At 33.4% G+C, this 19,505-nt stretch overlaps 1 protein-coding gene across 4 annotated transcripts; it reads left to right on the top strand.

The window, feature by feature from the left end:
* Positions 1–388: 388 nt before the first annotated feature.
* LOC130933432 (uncharacterized) lies at positions 389–9,227 on the top strand. 4 transcript variants are annotated; one of them, XM_057863042.1, is made up of 16 exons: positions 389–576; positions 1,221–1,428; positions 1,796–1,868; positions 2,206–2,307; positions 2,629–2,747; positions 2,840–3,026; positions 3,173–3,432; positions 3,637–3,790; positions 4,197–4,306; positions 4,431–4,518; positions 5,665–5,997; positions 6,071–6,145; positions 6,975–7,531; positions 7,792–7,900; positions 7,998–8,177; positions 8,545–9,227. In XM_057863042.1, the coding sequence occupies exons 6-16, from the start codon at positions 2,859–2,861 to the stop codon at positions 8,719–8,721; spliced, it is 2,211 nt and encodes a 736-aa protein (XP_057719025.1). In that variant the 5' UTR covers positions 389–576; positions 1,221–1,428; positions 1,796–1,868; positions 2,206–2,307; positions 2,629–2,747; positions 2,840–2,858; the 3' UTR covers positions 8,722–9,227. The 4 variants fall into 4 exon arrangements, 3 of the variants coding, with proteins under 3 accessions (XP_057719025.1, XP_057719024.1, XP_057719026.1); XR_009067721.1 differs by lacking the exon at positions 389–576 and having other exon boundaries at positions 596–1,428; positions 7,982–8,177; XM_057863041.1 differs by lacking the exon at positions 389–576 and having other exon boundaries at positions 599–1,428.
* Positions 9,228–19,505: the final 10,278 nt, after the last annotated feature.

The raw sequence follows: 19,505 nt of genomic DNA, 5'->3' as shown, positions 1-19,505 counted from the left end.
CTGAAAACGGCGTCGTTTTGACGCCAAAAAGATAAAAAGAACAAAACCCACTTGCACCCAGTCCCAAATCAACCCTAACGCGTAACCCACTAACCCTCTCTCTTCTGAAATCGTTTTCTTCCTCTCCCAGCCGTCTCCTACCCAGCACCGCAATCTCTCTCTCCGTCGTCTTCCCCTTCCCTTCGCCTGCGCAAGCTTGTCGCCCCACCCCCACCCCCACCCCACCCCACCCCACCCCACCCCACCCCACCCCTTTCTCTCTGACACTCTGTGTGATTCCAACCCAACCCTAAATCTCTTTCCACCCGCCGTCTGCTCCGGTCGCCGAAAACCCACTATCAGAGGAGCACCCAGCCACGCCCCCACCATCAGCCCCCGGCGTCAGCGCGGTTGTTGCCATCCTCGTCTTCTCCTCTCAAAGGTCTATTCTTCTCCTCGCGTTGCCTTGTTCTCCTCGCGTCGCCCAGTTCTCCTCGCCGTCGCGGGCGTGTCTACTTGGCTGTCTTCTCTTCGCAAGTCACCTCCGTTTCACTACTCGGTCATCATCTCCGATAAGCACTCATCTACTCTCCTTGAGTTGCGTTTATTTTTTCTTTTTAATTTTTTAAATTGTTGTTGTATATATTCTGATTTCTGAGTTAATTACATGGATTGAGTTAATTGTATGGACATTGAACTCTGAATTAATTTTATGGATATTGGAATTTAAGATTCTCTTCTCAGGTCTTTATCATTTTAAGTTGGTTAATTGGATTTCTTAGCCCCTTTTGAGTTTTGAACCTCTTGACTACTTAACAATTTAGCAATTTGATCTTTGTTTATTTAATTTTTTCAGTGATTTCTTGAAATTGTAAGATTGATTTTTTTTCTGAGTTGTTGATTCTGGGTTATGGTACAATGTTTCGATCATTGTTTATGCTGTTGTTATAGTTTTATTATTATTTTTATGAAATTGGAATACCTATTGTGGTATTATATGTATTTTGATTTTTGTTAGCTATGAATGTTGATTTTTAAAATTATTTTTGAATTTTTAATGAATAATTTATTATATAAAATTATAAAATTTTGAATTTTATCTATTTAAAAAGTATTAAATTTAAATATTTAAAAGTATATATTAAATTTTTAATAATTTAATTTTATATTTAGTTAAATCGGTTAAATTCCGATTGAATTCCGGTTAAATTTCTAAATCATTGAACCAGTTATTTCACTAGATCATTGACCGGTCCGGTTCTTGCAACCTCAAGGAACACTTGCTGGTAGGAGTAGTTAAGAGTCGCAAGTTTGAAACATTAACGCGAGACTGTTAGGTAGTTCCACTGTTGAAAATGAATCGTATATAAACATAATCAAGCTTGCCTCGTGATCTGCGATTCGTTATTCTGTTGCAGAAGCAGATATGCATATTTCACATTCTTAATGGTGAACTAACTTCTGCTCTCTTCTTTTTCTTTGATTTGAGTTGTTTTGTTTGCAATTCTCGGATTAATATGCATATACTCCGTTTTCTATATATTCTTTTTCTTTTTAATTTAGATATTCAATTATAATTGTGTGCTATGATTTAACAATTTCTAATCTTCTGTGAAAGCGAATTGGGGCGAAAAGGGTCATTTGGGGGCTTAATATTTGTTTGATGCTAGAAATTCGATTTGAAGTATAGTTGTTCTGGTGATTTGAAGTTTTTAAGGAGAAATTAAAATTTTATCAATGGTCTTTGAAAATTCAGAATATTCGATATTAAGATTGTTAGCTATGTTGTAATTGTAGTTTTTTGTAAATTTTGCAGTGTTTTCGACATGAAGGAAAAGACGAAAACTACTTCTACTCTCAACCGCATTTTAGTGAATTGTACATCTCAGGTTTGTTTCTATCTTAGAGTGACCCACTACTGTGATTTTTATTTTGAGTTACATAATGAAATTGCATGCAGAAGTAGAACATCATGTTGGCCTTAAGATTTACATAATAACTTTGGTAGCTTCTTAGTAATAGGTGACATGAATTTATCATTTTTCACTTTGAAGTATGTTTGTGGTTGTGATTAAACATCTTGTTGCTGGCAAAGGGAGGTAATGAGTTGCATTGTATAAATTAAGTGCTTGTCTTTTCTCTTATATTCTTTCCGTCCTTTCATAGTCATCGGTTGGTACTTGGTGGTTGATTATAAAAATTTATTTGGTTAATCTCATCTAATAGGCAAAAGCATATGGGAGCTGTGTTGCATCCAAGGTTCCAGAGATTGAACGTGATGTCTGTGCAAAGGAGTTTCTGGCATTAAAAAGTTGTATGCAGAATACGGTATTGTATTCTACAATTGGCTTGCCTTGAAATTTTTGCTACTACCGTGGCTTGTCAGTTCGGCTATAAAGTTGTTTGTTTCAATTTAAGGAAAAAGCAAAAGATACCTTCTATGTTTTTCATTCTGAGCAAAAGCATTCAAGAAAGACTGAACAGAAACCTTTCCGAAAGCTTCATTTAATTACTTCTGTGGGCTACAAACTACTTCTAATTTTAAGAACTGTTGGTTTTTCTTCCTATTTTTTGTAGTTATTATGTTGTACAGCTGAATAGTTGCTATATTTTTTGCATTTCTGATATATCTTATATTATATAAATCAGTTGAAAAAGAAGGTTTAAGCTCGCACTAAATAGCTTAGTGTTTATGAAGAGAAGCATTTAGAGAATAATTTTGCTGCCATCAGTCTAAGAGGAAGGTCCAATAGTTGGACATAGCACAGGTTCAACTTTTAGTCCTTGTATCACCTGTTAATTAAGATGCATTACTTAAATCTGCTGTCTAGTATATTTAATTTAGAGAGGTTTGCTGCAGTGAAAGAGGACTCAGCAACATGGCTGGAAAAGCATCAACATCAAAACCTAATATAGGTCTCAGCGGCACTGGTGGCCTTTCACATGCTTACATTCAGTATCCACCATTTCGGTGCAATGTTCCTGGATCAAAGGGATTGTTTTATGATGATGGAAACAAATTGCTACTCTCTCCAACAGCTGATCAAGTAATATGACGTACCTTGTAAAATTTTCCTATTTAGAGAAACATGATGTCGACCTTGTTACATTACTTTGAAATGATTTGTTATTAATCTATTTCCATACTCCCTTATTCAAATGTTGAATCCAGAATGATTGTTTTAATGTTCAGGTGTTTTCATGGAAAGTTGTTCCCTTTGATCCTCTTATTGATCCCACCACTGATTTAATAAGTGAGGGGCCTATTTTAGCTATTCGATACTCTTTAAACACAAAGGTTATCGCGATCCAACGATCGAACCATGAGATACAATTTCAGATTAGAGAGACAAGGGAAACTTTTAGCCATAAGTGCAGGCCAGAATCAGAAAGCATACTTGGTTTTTTTTGGACTGATAGCCAACAATGTGATATTGTAATTGTTAAGACCAGGTATTGTTGACTTTTCCACCCCTCTTTGGTGATAAAATTCACATTTTTTAATGATGCAGCTTTTTAATACATTCTGATGTTAAATTCATTGAAGACAACAAAAGATAGAGAAAATATTTATTAGCTGGAAATGTACAGTTTTTCTTCTTTTATATATATAAACATAAAATAAATGAAGAACTGAATTACAATCTATTTCAACAGTGGTCTAGACTTGTATGCATATAATTCAGCCTCTAAATCACTTCAATTGGTCGAAACAAAGAAAATCAATGTGAGTTGGTACGTTTACACACATGAAAGTCGGTTGGTTCTTCTTGCTTCTGGAATGCAGTGCAAGACATTCCATGGATTTCAGGTAAAACTTGCATATTATACTTCCTCTTTCATGCTAATTATTATGTTAGAAATACATTTATTTGGTTTGTCAAATAATAATAAGATTCATCATGAAATTACCTTGTGACAGGACAAGTTATTTGCTATGACATGAACTAGGATTTGTAATTAGTGTATGTGCAAAGATGAATCCTTTATAATATCAAGCTGTAGCTAAATTTCAATACTGCTGACCTGCTTTGTAGCTCATGGAAGAATTGTAATTTATTGTTAGTCAAAGTAGGATTTGAGATCATTATTGTTCAGAAAAAAAGACACGTATCAGTGCAGCTTCGTCATGTTGCTTAAGAGTATCAGTGTAGAATGTCAACTGACGAACTTCATGTTATTTCATGTGGCTAACACAGCAACGCATTTCTTGTTAGATTTCATCTGCAGATATTGTTCGCTTGCCAAGGTTTGACATGGTTATGGCCAAATCTGAGGCCAATAGTAAGCCTGTTTTAGCAGCTGAAGACATCTTTATTATCACTGTGTATGTATATCAGTATTTGATTTCTTTAAGCATTCAAGCTTAAGTCGTCATAATTTACACAGCTCACTTTGTTTTTTGTTTTTTGGTTTTCTGTTTTTGATTTTTTGGCCTTTTCTTTTTACAGTTATGGTAGGATATATTGCTTGCAAGTTGATAGAGTTGCTATGCTACTCCATTCATATAGGCTATATCGTGATGCTGTGATTCAGCAGGTTGGTTTACTCAAATTTCTTTACGAGTTACTGTTTTGAATTTACCCTAAACTGTCTTTTCTTTAAAAGAAAATTAGAAATCTCCTCAGAACTATTATGCACAAATACTTCAATTTTGGTGATTTACCTATATTAATACCCATTCTGTATCAATACTCATATTATACTTTTGTATTTGTATTTTTTGTTCTTTTGCATAATTCTAAAAGTTTTTCTTTTGGTGAATGTTTACTATGTTAAAATTTTATTACTTGAAAAGTTCAATGTATAAATCTAAATTTGGCCCATATAAAGAATTTTTCTTCAATTATATTATAAATGTTGATAAATGTTTTACTAATATTTATTTTTATTATATATATAATCATGATATTTTTTGTTTAATATATATTACCATACCCATATTTTGTTATTGTATTTACATATGGTATCACACTGAATTCAATACTCATACCTAGGTTAGCTTAACATAGCTTCTGAAAAAATGTCAATTTTCTGTGGAGGATGTTGTCCTACCTTGGTGGTACAGGCACGTCAATTTTATTATTTTAAACAGATACAGTTTTGTATGGGGTGGGAGTTCACGTGACGTTTTTAGGTTTATTGTTTCATATATAGAACAATTAATTCACATAATGGGTTGGTCAAGAAAACTGCTTTTTAATAACAATTTATGTTCCCTTTTATACTCTTACTCATTTTGCTCAAATCTGTTAAACTAAAATGGTTTTGGTTTTACTCCATTATCAATTTTGATACTATGTTTTTATTTTAAAACTAAGGAAATCAAATCACTAGGCACGAAGTGCCTATCAATTTACTTACTAGAATAAAAGAAATTTGTTATTAATTGACCATGGATAAGCAATCAGACTGCTATAATTCAATAAGAAATATCAGGACAGGAATTAGATTCTCATACTTTAAGAGACTTCTAATTTGACCTTGTAAGATTCATTATGTTAAAGTCAATACAATTCTGTTTCTTCTGATTGACCAAATTAACGTTTGCTTAAATTTTGTAGTAGAAGTTTGAAAAACAAAATATGTACGTCTAGGATAAGTAATTTCATTCTTTTATCTTGTGTGGTTTTGCATTGAACTATAGACAATATGAAACGAGAGTTGTGTTCATGATATTTGCAGGGTTCTCTACCAATATATTCCAGCAGGGTTGCTGTGAGTGTGGTTGACAATGTACTTCTTATCCATCAAATTGAAGCAAAGGTTGTCATACTTTATGATCTCTTTGCAGATTCTCGAGCTCCAATATCTGCACCCCTTCCTTTATTGCTAAGAGGTTTTCCTAGGTCCAGTACTACTACGTCTCAATCTAGTGGTAGAGAAAGTCACAGTTCATACAGTAACGTGAGTAATCATGAAGCAGTTACCTATGCCGATTCATGGACTTTTCTAGTGCCTGACCTTGTATGTGATGTGACCAACAAGTTATTATGGAAGTTTCATTTAGACTTAGAGGTAAGTAATTTCTTCTTGAGTATCAATATCATGTTTAGTGTGCTTGCTTTTCACGAGTAGTCTTATATTGCAGGCAATTTCTGCCAGTATCTCAGAGGCCCCATCAATATTAGAGTTCCTGCAGCGGAGGAAGTTGGAAGCTAACAAGGTATCTTTCCCCCACACCCTACCTCACCGGAGCAATACTTTAGGTTTGATTAGTGCTTCAGATACAATAATGAAGCAGTAGTATCCCGTCGTGTACAAGGAGAAAATTTGTGATTGTTAGCTAGGGTTGAGCAACAAGGCACGTAAGAATAGTGTTAGACAAGACAGTTACCATCTGCCATATATATACAAAAAGCATGATTTCGTGTTCATTGCCTGGAAAAGTTACACATGTATGTGTGTTTTCAAGATTTTACATATACAAACAAACAAACAACAACAACAAAGCCTTGTTCCACTAGGTGGGGTCGGTTACATGAATCAAACGACGCCATTGAGCTCTGTCATGTATCATGTCTACAGCGAGACTATATATTGATTTATTTTTTTTAGCTTTTGGGATACCAATTCTTTAGCAGTCTTGCTAAACCTAAGAATGCTAAATTTGCTTGTATACTTTATCAAGACATTGCACTGGAATCCAGAATGTGATTCTGGAAAAATCCCTTATATAAATGGGCCCTTAAGGCCATGCTTTTATTTTACATTTTTTTTCCCTAGAAAAAGACTACATATATTAATGGTATTCTCACCTATATAAGTTTAGGGATGGCTTTCTTTTGCTCCGTGATCCTCCTGCAGACCTTCTTTCTTTGTTAGAGCATGTATGTTACTGGTGTGGGATTATAGTTATGCATGCTGTCTGTATTCTTTTTCTTTTTTCTTTTTCTTTCAGATATTTAAAAAAAAACATATACTAGTTTCGTTTGTAACTTCAAGTTAGTTATTTGATTATATTGGAATACATAACCTCATTTCTGCTCTTTCAGGCAAAACAATTGTGCTTAGGTATAATTCGAACACTTATTCTGGAGCATAGGCCTGTACCTGTAGTTGCCAAAGCTATACACGTAGTGGTTACCTCATACTCTCATTCAATTAAGACCGGTAGCTATCTTAAGGGCCTGAAGCCAGAGAAGCCATCGGCATCTAGTGTACAAAATGCTGGTGCTGATGTATCTGCTGTAGGAACAAATGCAATTGGAAAATCAATTGCACATGAATCCGATGCAAGGGTGGACAGAGGATCTTCTAGTAAAGCTTTAAGTCTGGATTCTGAGGATGAGTCCCGTACTGCAAATCCAAAACGCAATTCAAAGGAGAACCAAGTTGGGGATGAAGTGAATGATGAGAACTCCTCTGGAACTGAAGTTCATAATGCTCATGTTACGCAATCATCTCTGCAGCTTGGGCAAGAGGAATCCCAACTCGCCTCCGCAGCAATTTCACCAGATGAGATGTACAGCTTTGTCTTTTCTCCCATTGATGAAGAGATGGTTGGAGACCCTTCTTACTTGGTTGCCATCATTATTGAATTCCTTCACAGGTATGCTATCACTCAATAGTCTAGAAGCTGTTTTACAGTTTTAGCTCCAAAAAGCTTACCATAGATTTTCCACTTTCTGTGTACAACAGAGAATATTAATTTTGCCCATTTAAAAAGATGTTGAAGTCTGCAACTTAAATTCCTTAACTACATAACGCAATTCCACATTCACATCATTTTGCCATAGGTTATGTACACTACTGCTAGTATTTTTTTTATTTTTGGACCAGATCCTCAATGTTCTCTATTTATTATTGCAGTACAAATGTGGAAAAGATTCGAGCACTCCCAAATCTGTATGTATTGATAATTCAATTGCTGGTCCGCAATGAACGATATGCAGAACTTGGGTTGTTTGTCATAAACAAGGTTACTGAAATTTCTCTATTATTATTTTGGAGGTGCAAGGCCTTTATACTAAATTATTGTTAAGTTTTATTTTGAAACCAGACTCTCTTTGTAACAGATTTTGGAGCCCTCTAAGGAAGTTGCACTACAGCTCCTAGAGTCTGGTCGTCAGAATACGCAAACTAGGAAGCTTGGACTGGACATGCTGAGACAGCTTGGTTTACATCATGATTATGTGATGCTGCTACTGCAAGATGGATACCACATGCAAGCATTACGATATGCACGGAAATTCAAGGTAATTATCGACTATGCTGGTGTTATTGCTTGCAAAAACTCCATCATTCACTGCATAGTAACTTAACTGGTAATTGTTTATAATCCAAATTGAGCAATGTTTTTGGCATTATGGTTGGGGAGATTGTGTTACTGGTAGTTAGTAGTTACTTCAGAGATGAGCGACGTGGTTATTGATTCATGAAATTGTCAAAGATGAAAAGCAACTGTTTTAAAGAGAGAGTATTAGAGCTAGTATTTACAGACAGACCAATGACTAATAAATGTATAGGGAAAAACAAGAAATGGTCATTGGGTCTTGGTTAATGATTTTTCGCCCTCTAAAATTGCAAAACTCTGAAGTAAACCAATGTCGGAATTATTTTCAGGTGGATAGCATCCGGCCGGCATTGTTCTTGGAAGCAGCATTTGTTTCCAATGACAGTCAACGTCTTGCTGCAGTTCTAAGGTTCTTTATAGATTTCCTTCCTGGCTTCAAGAACACCTTAGACCATAATAGATACCTCCGCATACTGAATGAGATGAACACATCCATGACTGCTTGAGAAGTCTTTATAGAAACTAATAAAAATTGTATTTAGGGAAAATTTTGGGCCGGATTCTCATTTGGTACCTTTTTCAAGTGTGGGGTTATCTCGTTAAAGTTGATCTTGATATCTACAAGATATGTGATGGATTCTAGCAATAGATTCATGTTGTATGTTAAGCTGCGTTTGCAATTGAGATTGAGAAATAGAGACTAAGAGACAAATACTAAATTAAGTCTGCGTTTGGTGTAAAATGTATAGGAATGAGTTATGTTTAAGTATCATGATTAGTTTAAGATAAATATAGAAATTGAGGGGTAGATTTGAAATTTGAAAAGTTAAATAAGAGTATTTTTGAAAAGAAATATTAAAATTTCAATTTCTGTCCCTAGAAATTTTAGTTTCAGTCTCTGATGACCAAGCACTATACTCAGACTTAGTTTCAATCCCAGGAAACAAATGTAGTCTTAATGTCTCAAAAGAGGACCAGTTTTGATTTAAATGAAGTACTCGCTTTTCTTTTATTCTTTTATTTTTTATTTTTATTTTTGGTCTTGTATTCTTTTTGTCTCATGAAATTTCACATTGGTTCGGCTTGGGCCTAATGCAATTTTGTTAAAAGTTGTAATTCTTTGTAGGGATGATATGTGGTGGGTGTGTGGGAGATGTATGAAAATTTGATTTGATTTTTTATATTTTCTCTAACTCAACTCGATTTAGTATAAAATTTATATCAATGTAAAAATAAAAAAGTTATATTAATGTATTTTGATAATTTGAGAGTAGTTGATTATTTTTCTTAATTAAAAAATCTCTTAATAACTCTACCTATGTTACACTTGCGGTACATAGTCGGTTCTAAACCCGGATAAAGGATCGACAACCAATATAAAAATATAGCCGAACTCCCATGACATGAATCAAAGACATTATTGCGCTAAAGTTAGGTCGTTGCCTGGAAGCAACGCGTCGTATGGCTCGAGTACGGTGTCAAAGCAAGAGCCGCTGCATCGGTGCCCGAATGTAGTGTTAAATGAGCAAGGTTTTAGCGTTTTTGTGAACGGACGAGAGTAAATAAGCTAGTTCACAAAGTAAAAGGTAAAGGTTGAAGCGACAGAAGGTTAAGATTTGGGACATGGAACATAGACACTCTAACAGGAAAGTCCATGGAGGTGGTGGACACCATGACAAGGAGGAAGATTAACATTATGTGCTTACAAGAAACAAAATAGGTTGGTGCAAAGGCTAGGGAGTTGGATACTTCTGGTTTCAAACTTTGGTATACAGGAAAGGTGAAGAATAGGAATGGGGTTGAAATAATTGTGGATAAGCAGTGGAAGAAGGACATAGTGGATGTCAAGAGGGTGGAAGATCGGATCATCTCTATCAAACTTGTGGTGGAGGGAGGTGCTTTCCATGTGATTAGCGCCTATGCACCGCAAGTGGGTTCGGACGAACAACACAAGATAAGGTTTTGGGAGGATCTAGAGAGTTTGGTTCAAGGCATACCTTTGGGAGATAAGATTTTCTTAGGAGGAGATTTAAATGACCATGTTGGGAGAGAAGTGACTGGATATGGGAGTATTCACGGAGGCCATGGTTTCGGGGTGATCAATGCCAAGGGTAAAACTATTTTGGACTTTTCCTCAACCTTTGATCTTCTCATCGCAAATACATGTTTTAAAAAGAGAGACGAACATCTTATAACCTATAAGAGTGGCATGACAAGCTCTCAAATCGACTTCTTCTTGCTGAGGAGAGTCGACCGAAAATTTTGCATTAACTGTAAAATTATCCCGGGAGAGAGTTTGACAACACATCATAGGGTGCTCGTCATGGATTTTTGCGTTGAGCAAAAGTTGAGGAAAAGACATCATACGAAGAACCCAAGGACGAGGTGGTGGCGGATGAAAGGTGAGGAACAAAGAAGCTTCCTAAGACGGGTAGGAGAAGAGGTAAAGTGGGATGGGAATGGAAGCGCGGAAGAGATGTGGAGGGAGATGGCAAAAGTTATTAGAAGAACAGCAAAAGAAAGTTTTGGTGAATCTAAAGGAATAAGACCAAGAGACAAGGAGTCCTGGTGGTGGAATGCGAGTATACAAGAAAATATAAAGATAAAAAGGGAATGCTTTAAAGAGTGGTCTTTATGCCGCAACGCAGATAATTGGAAAAAATATAAGACAGCTAAGAAAGAGACAAAAGTGGTTGTAAGTGAAGCAAAAACAATAACATATGAGGGTCTCTATCAGTCTTTGGGCACGAAGGAAGGAGAAAAAAGGTATATATAGAATCGTAAAGAGCCGAAAAAGAAGAACGAGAGATTTGGATCAGGTTAAGTGCATAAAGGATAAGGATGGAGAGGTGTTGGCTCAAGAGGAGAAGATTAATGAAAGGTGGAAGAGCTACTTCTACGAGTTATTTAATGAGGGACAGAAGACTCTTCCGAGCCTTGGTCGATTATGCACAAGGGAAGAAGATCAAAACTTTGACTACTATCAAAGGATTCGAGACTTCGAGGTAAAAGAGGCTCTAAAGCAGATGAAAAATGGCAGGGCAGTAGGACCTAATAATATTCCGATTGAGATTTGGAAGGTCTTGGAGAAAAAGGCATCAACTGGTTAACCAAGCTTTTTAATGAGATTTTAAGGTCAAAGAAGATGCCTGATGAGTGGAGAAAGAGCACCTTGGTACCTATCTATAAGAATAAGGGGGATATACAAAGTTGCGAAAACTATAGGGGGATTAAGCTTATGAGTCATACTATGAAGTTATGGGAAAGGGTGATAGAACGGATGTTGAGAAAAGAGACACAAGTAACAGAGAACCAATTTGGATTAATGCCAGGAAGATCTACCACTGAAGCGATATAGCTATTAAGAAGGATGATGGAGAGGTATCGTAGTAATAAAAGGGATTTACATATGGTGTTTATTGATTTGGAAAAAGCGTATGATAGGGTACCAAGGGAGGTCTTATGGAAGGTTTTAGAAAAGAGGAGAGTAAGGATCGCATATATTCGGGCAATTAAAGACATGTATGATAGGGCCACAACTAGTGTGAAGACTCAAGGTGGTGTGACGAAGGAATTCCCTATTGGTATAGGATTACACCAAGGATCATCCTTAAGTCCATACCTTTTCACATTAGTCTTGGAAGTACTCACAGAGCACATCCAAGAGCCTGTGCCATGGTGCATGCTTTTTGCCGATGATATCGTCCTTATGGGAGAGTCTAGGGAAGACCTAAATAAGAAGTTGGAGTTATGGAGAGAAGCTTTAGAAGTGTATGGTCTGCGCATAAGCCGTAGCAAGACGAAATATATGAAATGTAAGTTCAGTCTGAGAAGGAAAAACCCAATATAGAGGTGAAGATTGGAGAAAACATCCTAATAAAAGTTAAAAGTTTTAAGTATCTTAGGTGCATCATACAGGATAATGGAGAGATTGAACAGGATGTAAATCATAGGATCCAAGCAGGTTGGTCAAAATGGCGGAGTGCATCTGGTTTTATATGCGACAAAAAAGTGCCTTTAAAACTTAAAGGTAAATTCTATCGCACCGCTATAAGACCGGCTATGCTGTATGGTACGGAGTGTTGGGCGGCAAAAGGGGAGCACGAACATAAGCTGAGTGTGGCCGAGATGAAGATGTTGAGATGGATGAGTTGTCATACGCGATTGGATAAAATAAGGAATGAAGATATAAGGGAGAGAGTTGGAGTAGCACCCATTGTGGAAAAGATGGTTGAATCGCGTCTCAGGTGGTTTGGACATGTGAGAAGAAGACCGATAGAACATCCAGTCAGGAGGGTGGATGAAATGGAATATGGACAAAGGGCGAAAGGCAGAGGAAGACCTAAGAAGACCATCCATGAGGTGGTCAAACGAGATCTACATGTAAATGGTCTCTCTGTAGACATGATACATGACAGAGCACAATGACGTCGTTTGATTCATGTAGCCGACTCCATTTAGTGGGACAAGGCTTTGTTGTTGTTGTTGTTTGTAAAAAATCTCTTAATAGTCTTTTATATTAATTTATCACAAAAAAAAACGAAATGTATAGTATAGATTGAATTATGTTTTCTTTAATATTGTGTGGATATTAAAATATTTTTTTAATAAATATTATATTAAAATATGAAAATTGAAAAAGTACTACCCAAAAGTTTCACAGCTTATAGTGCTAAACAATACGATGGCAGGTGGACAAAAAATAATATGCATTAATGTAGCAGCAACCGATTAAATGAAAAAGTAGCTCAAATTTTATATTCTAGCTTTTGTTATGTTGTAAATTGAAACCTCCCAGAAAAGAAGGAATAATTAATCATAAGTTCATATCATTATTATTTTATTATTACATTATCTTATATAGAAAGTGGCACGCATGATGAAGCATATTATTATAGGTAAAAGAATAACGTACGTATGAACAACAGAGAATATGTCCTGATGTGCATAGCAAAACAAGCACATTAAGCCAAACCAACTGGGATTCTTCATGCGCAAGTTCTTGAATATATGAGTTAATTAAATAAATAATTGTTGAGACTGTACTATTCATTAAAAGTTGTTGCTAATTTTGTTTTTTAATTTGATATTTTACAGTGTTTCATTTTTTGTGGAAACTCAGGTGCGGTCGACTTCACGTGAAATTGATAATTGAGAACCGTTAGATGATTTGACTGATTTGACTAAATTTTTATCTAACGGCTCTCAGCTATCAACTTCACGTGAAGTCGACTCCACCTGAGTTTTCACCTTCATTTTTTTAGGTTATTTTTGAGTAATACTAATGTCTGTATAATTTTTTAATAAAGAGGGGGTCTAATGGAATTATTGAACCGCAAGGTATGGAAATTATTTTAATTTATTATTTGAATGATAAATATAATGTCCCTACAATCAAATTGAAGAGGCAGAAGCAAGATTCTTTTTGTTATGCATGCATGGCATATATTTATCATTTTTAACATCAATAAAGTGTGACTAATGCATTTAAAAGTGTGGCTGAATGTATTTAACCACATTTTTTGTTGGAAACATAAACGCATGTAATGTATATATGAGATAAGCACTACAATAAAAAGGTTTCTGCTGAACCCATGAATTGGTTGGCAACAAACTATATAACAATAATCCTTTTGATAGATTTTCAGGTGTAATTTGGATATATGAAATTATGAATCAATAATATTATGAGTTTAATTAATCATGCATGCCACATATTAATTTGTTCTGTGCTAAATTTTGAATTTATTGTTGATAGGAATAGGATTTAGACAATTGCATGCATGCACTCTGCGTACATGTCTGGCTATAATTTGTTGATCAGACAAGACTTTAATTTCTGTCCGTTTCTCATGCCATTGTTTTCGTCATCATGGGAAGCTAAATACTAAAATGACAGTTCACTTAATATGTCACAATCATTAAATCCTAAGTTTATTACTTAATTAAATATGAAAAAATTGTTTAAATAAACAAATTAAATCAGCCAAGCGCAACTCTCTTCAAAATGAGACACAAAATAAGAAAGAAACAAATTCCAATAGAGACCATATATGTGAATGTGATCTAAAATAAAAGAGAGAATACAAAGGGGAAAATTTTTTAAATTTAAAAATAATGGATATAACAAGATTTCATGATCAACCACCCACAGAAAGATGAAATCATATATGACCAAGGATTAGTCGGTAGTTTTCGACTTACGGATATCCGAAATATTTTTCCTATTGATCTAAAAAATAATAGACTGTAATAGTAATACTTACAACTATAGTAATATATTATTTTTCAGAAAATTCCATTTGTTAATTAAAATAAAGATGGGACAAAAAATCACATTATATTGCATTTCCACGTATTTATAATTAAGTAGAAACTTATCTACAGTTAATTTTATATAAAGTTGATAGTTGAAAGTCGATAGATAATTTGATATATTTGACTAAATTATCACATCTAACAACTCTCAACTATCAATTTCACATAAAAATAATTACATATATGTGAGTTTTCACCTTATAATTAAGGCTTTTTTCTTTTGTTGTGATAATCAATTTTATGAAATAGTAATATTAGGGAGATAAAAAAATAATCAGAATTTATTTTATTTAATATTACTTAATTGTTGTTGCAACTATTAATTAATAAATACTAAATAAAATAAATTCTAACTATTTTTGATTTTTTTTATTATCAAATATTTCTGATCATAAAATTAGTTCTTTTGGTATATTAATTAGCATTGCCCCCTTAGTTTGATATTTAAGTTAGGTCGATTGGTAATAATTTGCAAGAAGAAAAGTGACAAGAAAGTCAAAATCAAACTAGAACAAACTAAAGGTGTGGGGATTTCCAGTCTTTTCAGGCCAAACACAACTTTTATCATTACATTATTATCATTTATTTTGAATAAAAATGAAACATATATAGGCAAAGCATCCAATACAAAAAAAGAATATATTTTCTTTTGCAATTTGCATAGAATGATTGATTGGTTGGTTGGTACGTGGAGGATGACCCCTCCTCAAAACTAGGTTTTACATTAAAGCACCTATTCAAACGAAAATGTTGAAATATTTTCTTATAAAAAATACTTATATTAAAAATGTGATTTATTTATTTAATTATATTTAAAAAAATATTTTATAATATATTAAAATCAAATTTTATAATTTATTATCTAATAATAAAAAAATATCTTCATATAAAGACAATTATAAAATTTTTTATTCACCTTATATTAATATATATAAATATTCATTCTATTTTACTTTCAATAATTATATATAATCTATCGTTCGTTAACTAATTAGAAGGTGCAACTAATCAACAGTTATAGTTATAGACCAAGTTCAAGTTTCATCCCCTCCATACTTTCTACATCTCTTCGAAAATTTTTAAAGTGGAGCATATAATGAGATTTAATTTTCTCAATTTAGATTCAGATTTAGTAAATTCGTGTCAAACTCAGAAATACAATTTTAACTATTGATACTCTATTTAAATTTCTTCTTTTAAATTTTTCGTAATTAAAATAATTTTATACATATTGTGATGAACATTGAAGATTTTGAAGATTGAAGAACCATAACCTATTTTGTATTGATGTGATCGAATAATAAAGGATAATCTTCTATACAAAAATTGCTACCATTTATATTCAAAGTTCAAATTAAAAAAAGATGTATCATATATTATATATCCCTAGCTACAATATAATCGACCACTTTTAATTGTTTAGTTTGGAGCATCTTTCATCGTTCTTCAATCGATCACTCACAAAGCAATCACCGGCCAATAATGTGGCAAAAAGTTTAAATTAAAAGTTATATATGCATAATAAACTTTTTCATTTTGTATTCGATTCTCATAATCTAAAAATTTCATAGATAGTGTGACATGAATAACACAACCAAGATTTAGTTTATATAAATATAAATATAATATAAATGTATATAAATTGGAGTATTGGACGGAAAAGCTTATCAGTCTTTTTGGCCAAATTTTTTGTTTCACATCTTGGTTTAATACTATCGTAAAATACCCTAATAATTATTTTAGATAAATACTTTGTAATTTATAATATCCTATTTGAAATTGGTTTATAGCCTTAATTAAATAAACACTAATTAAATTACGTGAACTAATTTCAAATTTCATATTGATCAAACTTTGAAAAATATCAGTATCAACTAATTACTATAATGTTATGATAATATTTAACAAGTTACATTATACCAACAGGGTCAGTTGTGAAACGAAAATTTGTCAAGCAACTAATTGGAGTCAAAACGAAAAATTTAATAAAATAATTTAATAATTAATCATGGCTCCCACTGATTTTAGACAAACTGACTTGTATAAATGTAGGTAAAGAGAAAAGGACTGTGATGAAGGAAAAAACAAACGGACGCCAAATGAAATCAAAATACAAAATAGTAAAAGAAGTGTTCACTAGTTCTACTAAAATTGCAAAAGAAACAAAAATAGTAAGTTCTTGGAATATTAAACTACCTCCCATTTGTGGTTGGGCATCTGACTATTGGAATAACTACCCCCAATTATGAACCCTTATATCATATCATAGTCACACAAGGTATTAAGATCAACCATAGTGCCATAACGGATCATCACCTAGCGTCAAAAAGAATAATTTGTTCTCATTTTAAAAAGAATAAAAAATTTTTTAAAAAAATATTTGTTAAATTATTACCCCTTATATATTATGTACTCCTTATATATTTCTATTATATAAAAAAAGTACAAGTAAAAAAAAATCTAAGTAACAAGAAGAATAAAAAAGATACCCGTCTGGTAGAAGCTGTACGTCTCTGATTTGCGTAGCACATCTTTCCCACAAAACAGACTCCTGCAGGTTAAGATTTGCACATCCTCGGAAGTTCAATGACTCCAGACGACGGCATTCGTCAAGGATGGCAAGCAAACCAGCATTAGTGAGCTGGTTTGCCATGAGTGTGAGATACTGCAGATACTTCATAGTTGTGGCTATTGCCAAGGCGGTGTCATCATTTCATTTCCACTCTCTGAAACGATTAACATGAAGCCTGAAAAAAATACCTCATGTGTGTATTTTTTTCCCTTTTGTTTACTATTCTGCATTTTTTATTTTTCTTTCTAACTCGTGGTGTTTTTTATTTATGATGCAGAATAATGGTTAGGCTACTAGTGATCACTCCTGATGAGTACTCCTTCAAGTATGAGGTCACGGAGACTACTGATATAACTGAAATAAAACTTATCGTAGCTACCATAAGCAGTTATGAAGAACAAGATTTAAGAGGATGGCTCGTGGATAGAAAGACTTTGGATTTGAATAACCGTGAATGGGTACGGGATAGTATGGAACTACATGAGACTGTATTGGACGGTGAATATGCATTGTATTTCAATTTGCGGACTAGACCCCTCCTCCCCGTCAGGGACCCGAGTTAGGAGTGATCACTCCAATTGAAAGACTTCTGACTCGGGATATGCAACAGTAATATCCTCTAATTGGCCAGAACTCCGTCCAACGGCTATACAAGCATAAGCGTTGGAGAAAGAGGTTGAGTCAATCACTCGCCAGAAGCTAGGATCCATGGAGATGGCATGCCACTCATGGCACACATACTATTCTCCAGAACGTCTTTCATTCCCACCACGTGAAAAATCTTGTTAGTCAAGTCCAGAGGAAGATCAAGATAGTTTGGTCAAGAACATTAGACATTACTTTTTCATATATATATATATATATATATATATATACAAGAACATTAGACACTCTAACCCTAATATATTCTATCCAATCACCAAAAAAAAGTAAGTCACCAAAAAAAATACTTTATCTAACATCTATATACACTAGAGTATTTTAAGAGTACTTAATTAATAAGATAAAATACTATTTAATATATAACTTTAATTACACCCCGTGACTAGGTTTGTAAGAGAAAGAAGGGTTTTCGAACAACACGATCTTGATCTTGATCTTGAGTTCAATTATCTTGATTCTGAATTATATAATTATCTTGATCCATTCGTCTATTAATAATGCTATTTTAAAAAAATTTAAATATTAAAAATATCTTTTATTCTTTTTAAATAAAATATAATTCACTTTTTAAAAAATTTATTTTTTTATAAAAGTATTCTTTTTACTCAAATAAATCAATTAAAACCAACAGTTAAGCTTAATTTGGTTAAGTCTATTACCATTTTACAACTATAATTAACAGTTATCCTTTTTTGCGTTTATATCTCTCTTAAACATTAATATTAGGTGGACTTTTCAAATTTTATATTTTCATCCAATATTTTATTATCCAATATTTTCAAAATGTATTATGAAGAAAGAAAGGAATGTAATACTCTTTTGTACAGTCCGATCAATTTCTTATATTTTTATATTCTAAAATAAATAATTAAATTAAATTTTAAATTTAAACTTATTTTTACTATTATAAAATATTAGAAAAAAAATTATTTTTTCATTCTTCTTTTACTTTTTCTAGTTACTTTTCTTAATTTTTTAATTAATTCATAACATGTTCTTTTTGAATTTAAGTGATTTTTTTAAATTTTACTTTATCATTGATTCTTTATTTCTTTTAGTACGTTTGTTTTAATGATTAAATTGTGATTTTAATTATTAATAGTAAAATATAAAAAAATTATTAACAAAAATTTTGGTAAAATTATAATTTAATAATTAAAAAATTATTGAAGGGTATTTAAAAAAAAATAATATAATTATTAAATTTTTGATACAAAGAGGAAAAAAAGGGGCTTAAGAAGGGAGAAAAGACCCTGATGCATGCGTGTAATGTGAGTCTTCTCTTCTGGCTCGATAACTTTTCTCTGTGCACTCTCTCTGAAAACTCCACATTCTAATTCAGATCCCCCCTTGTAGGTGAACCTGGACTACATTCATTGATTCCTTCATTCCTTCCATCTAATTCTCTCATACTCTGATTACTTGGACTCTTCTCTAATACTGCTATACTATACTTGTGCTGTTATACTACACTTGTACCACTTTCAATTCTTCATCAGAATCCTCTATAGCTTGCAATTGTTAACATTTGGTGCTTCCATTGAGTTTCAATGACAGAGAATACGCGTCTCCAAACATTGCAAGCTGCAATTTCTCGTTTAATCGAGCAATCGGATGGCTACATCGAGCAATTCGCCTCTCTCACACAAAGACTTGGTTCGTTACAGGAGCAGTTCGCCCAGCACTTGGCAGAATCCCCGAGACGCGGACCGTCCTCCCCTGTCTTTGGCCACCCTC

This window comes from Arachis stenosperma, chromosome 6, assembly GCF_014773155.1.
Source record: "Arachis stenosperma cultivar V10309 chromosome 6, arast.V10309.gnm1.PFL2, whole genome shotgun sequence".
Classification (NCBI taxonomy): domain Eukaryota; kingdom Viridiplantae; phylum Streptophyta; class Magnoliopsida; order Fabales; family Fabaceae; genus Arachis; species Arachis stenosperma.
The sequence above is the reverse complement of the archived record's forward strand: the minus strand, read 5'-3'. Positions and strand labels throughout refer to the sequence as shown.

Excerpts from the sequence above, each read along its gene's own strand:
- LOC130933432 (XM_057863042.1), top strand. The coding sequence starts at position 2,859 with ATGGCTGGAAAAGCATCAACATCAAAACCTAATATAGGTCTCAGCGGC. Across the intron at positions 3,433-3,636 it reads ATTGTAATTGTTAAGACCAG|TGGTCTAGACTTGTATGCAT; the intron begins GTATTGTTGACT and ends CTATTTCAACAG. Across the intron at positions 4,519-5,664 it reads GTGATGCTGTGATTCAGCAG|GGTTCTCTACCAATATATTC; the intron begins GTTGGTTTACTC and ends TGATATTTGCAG.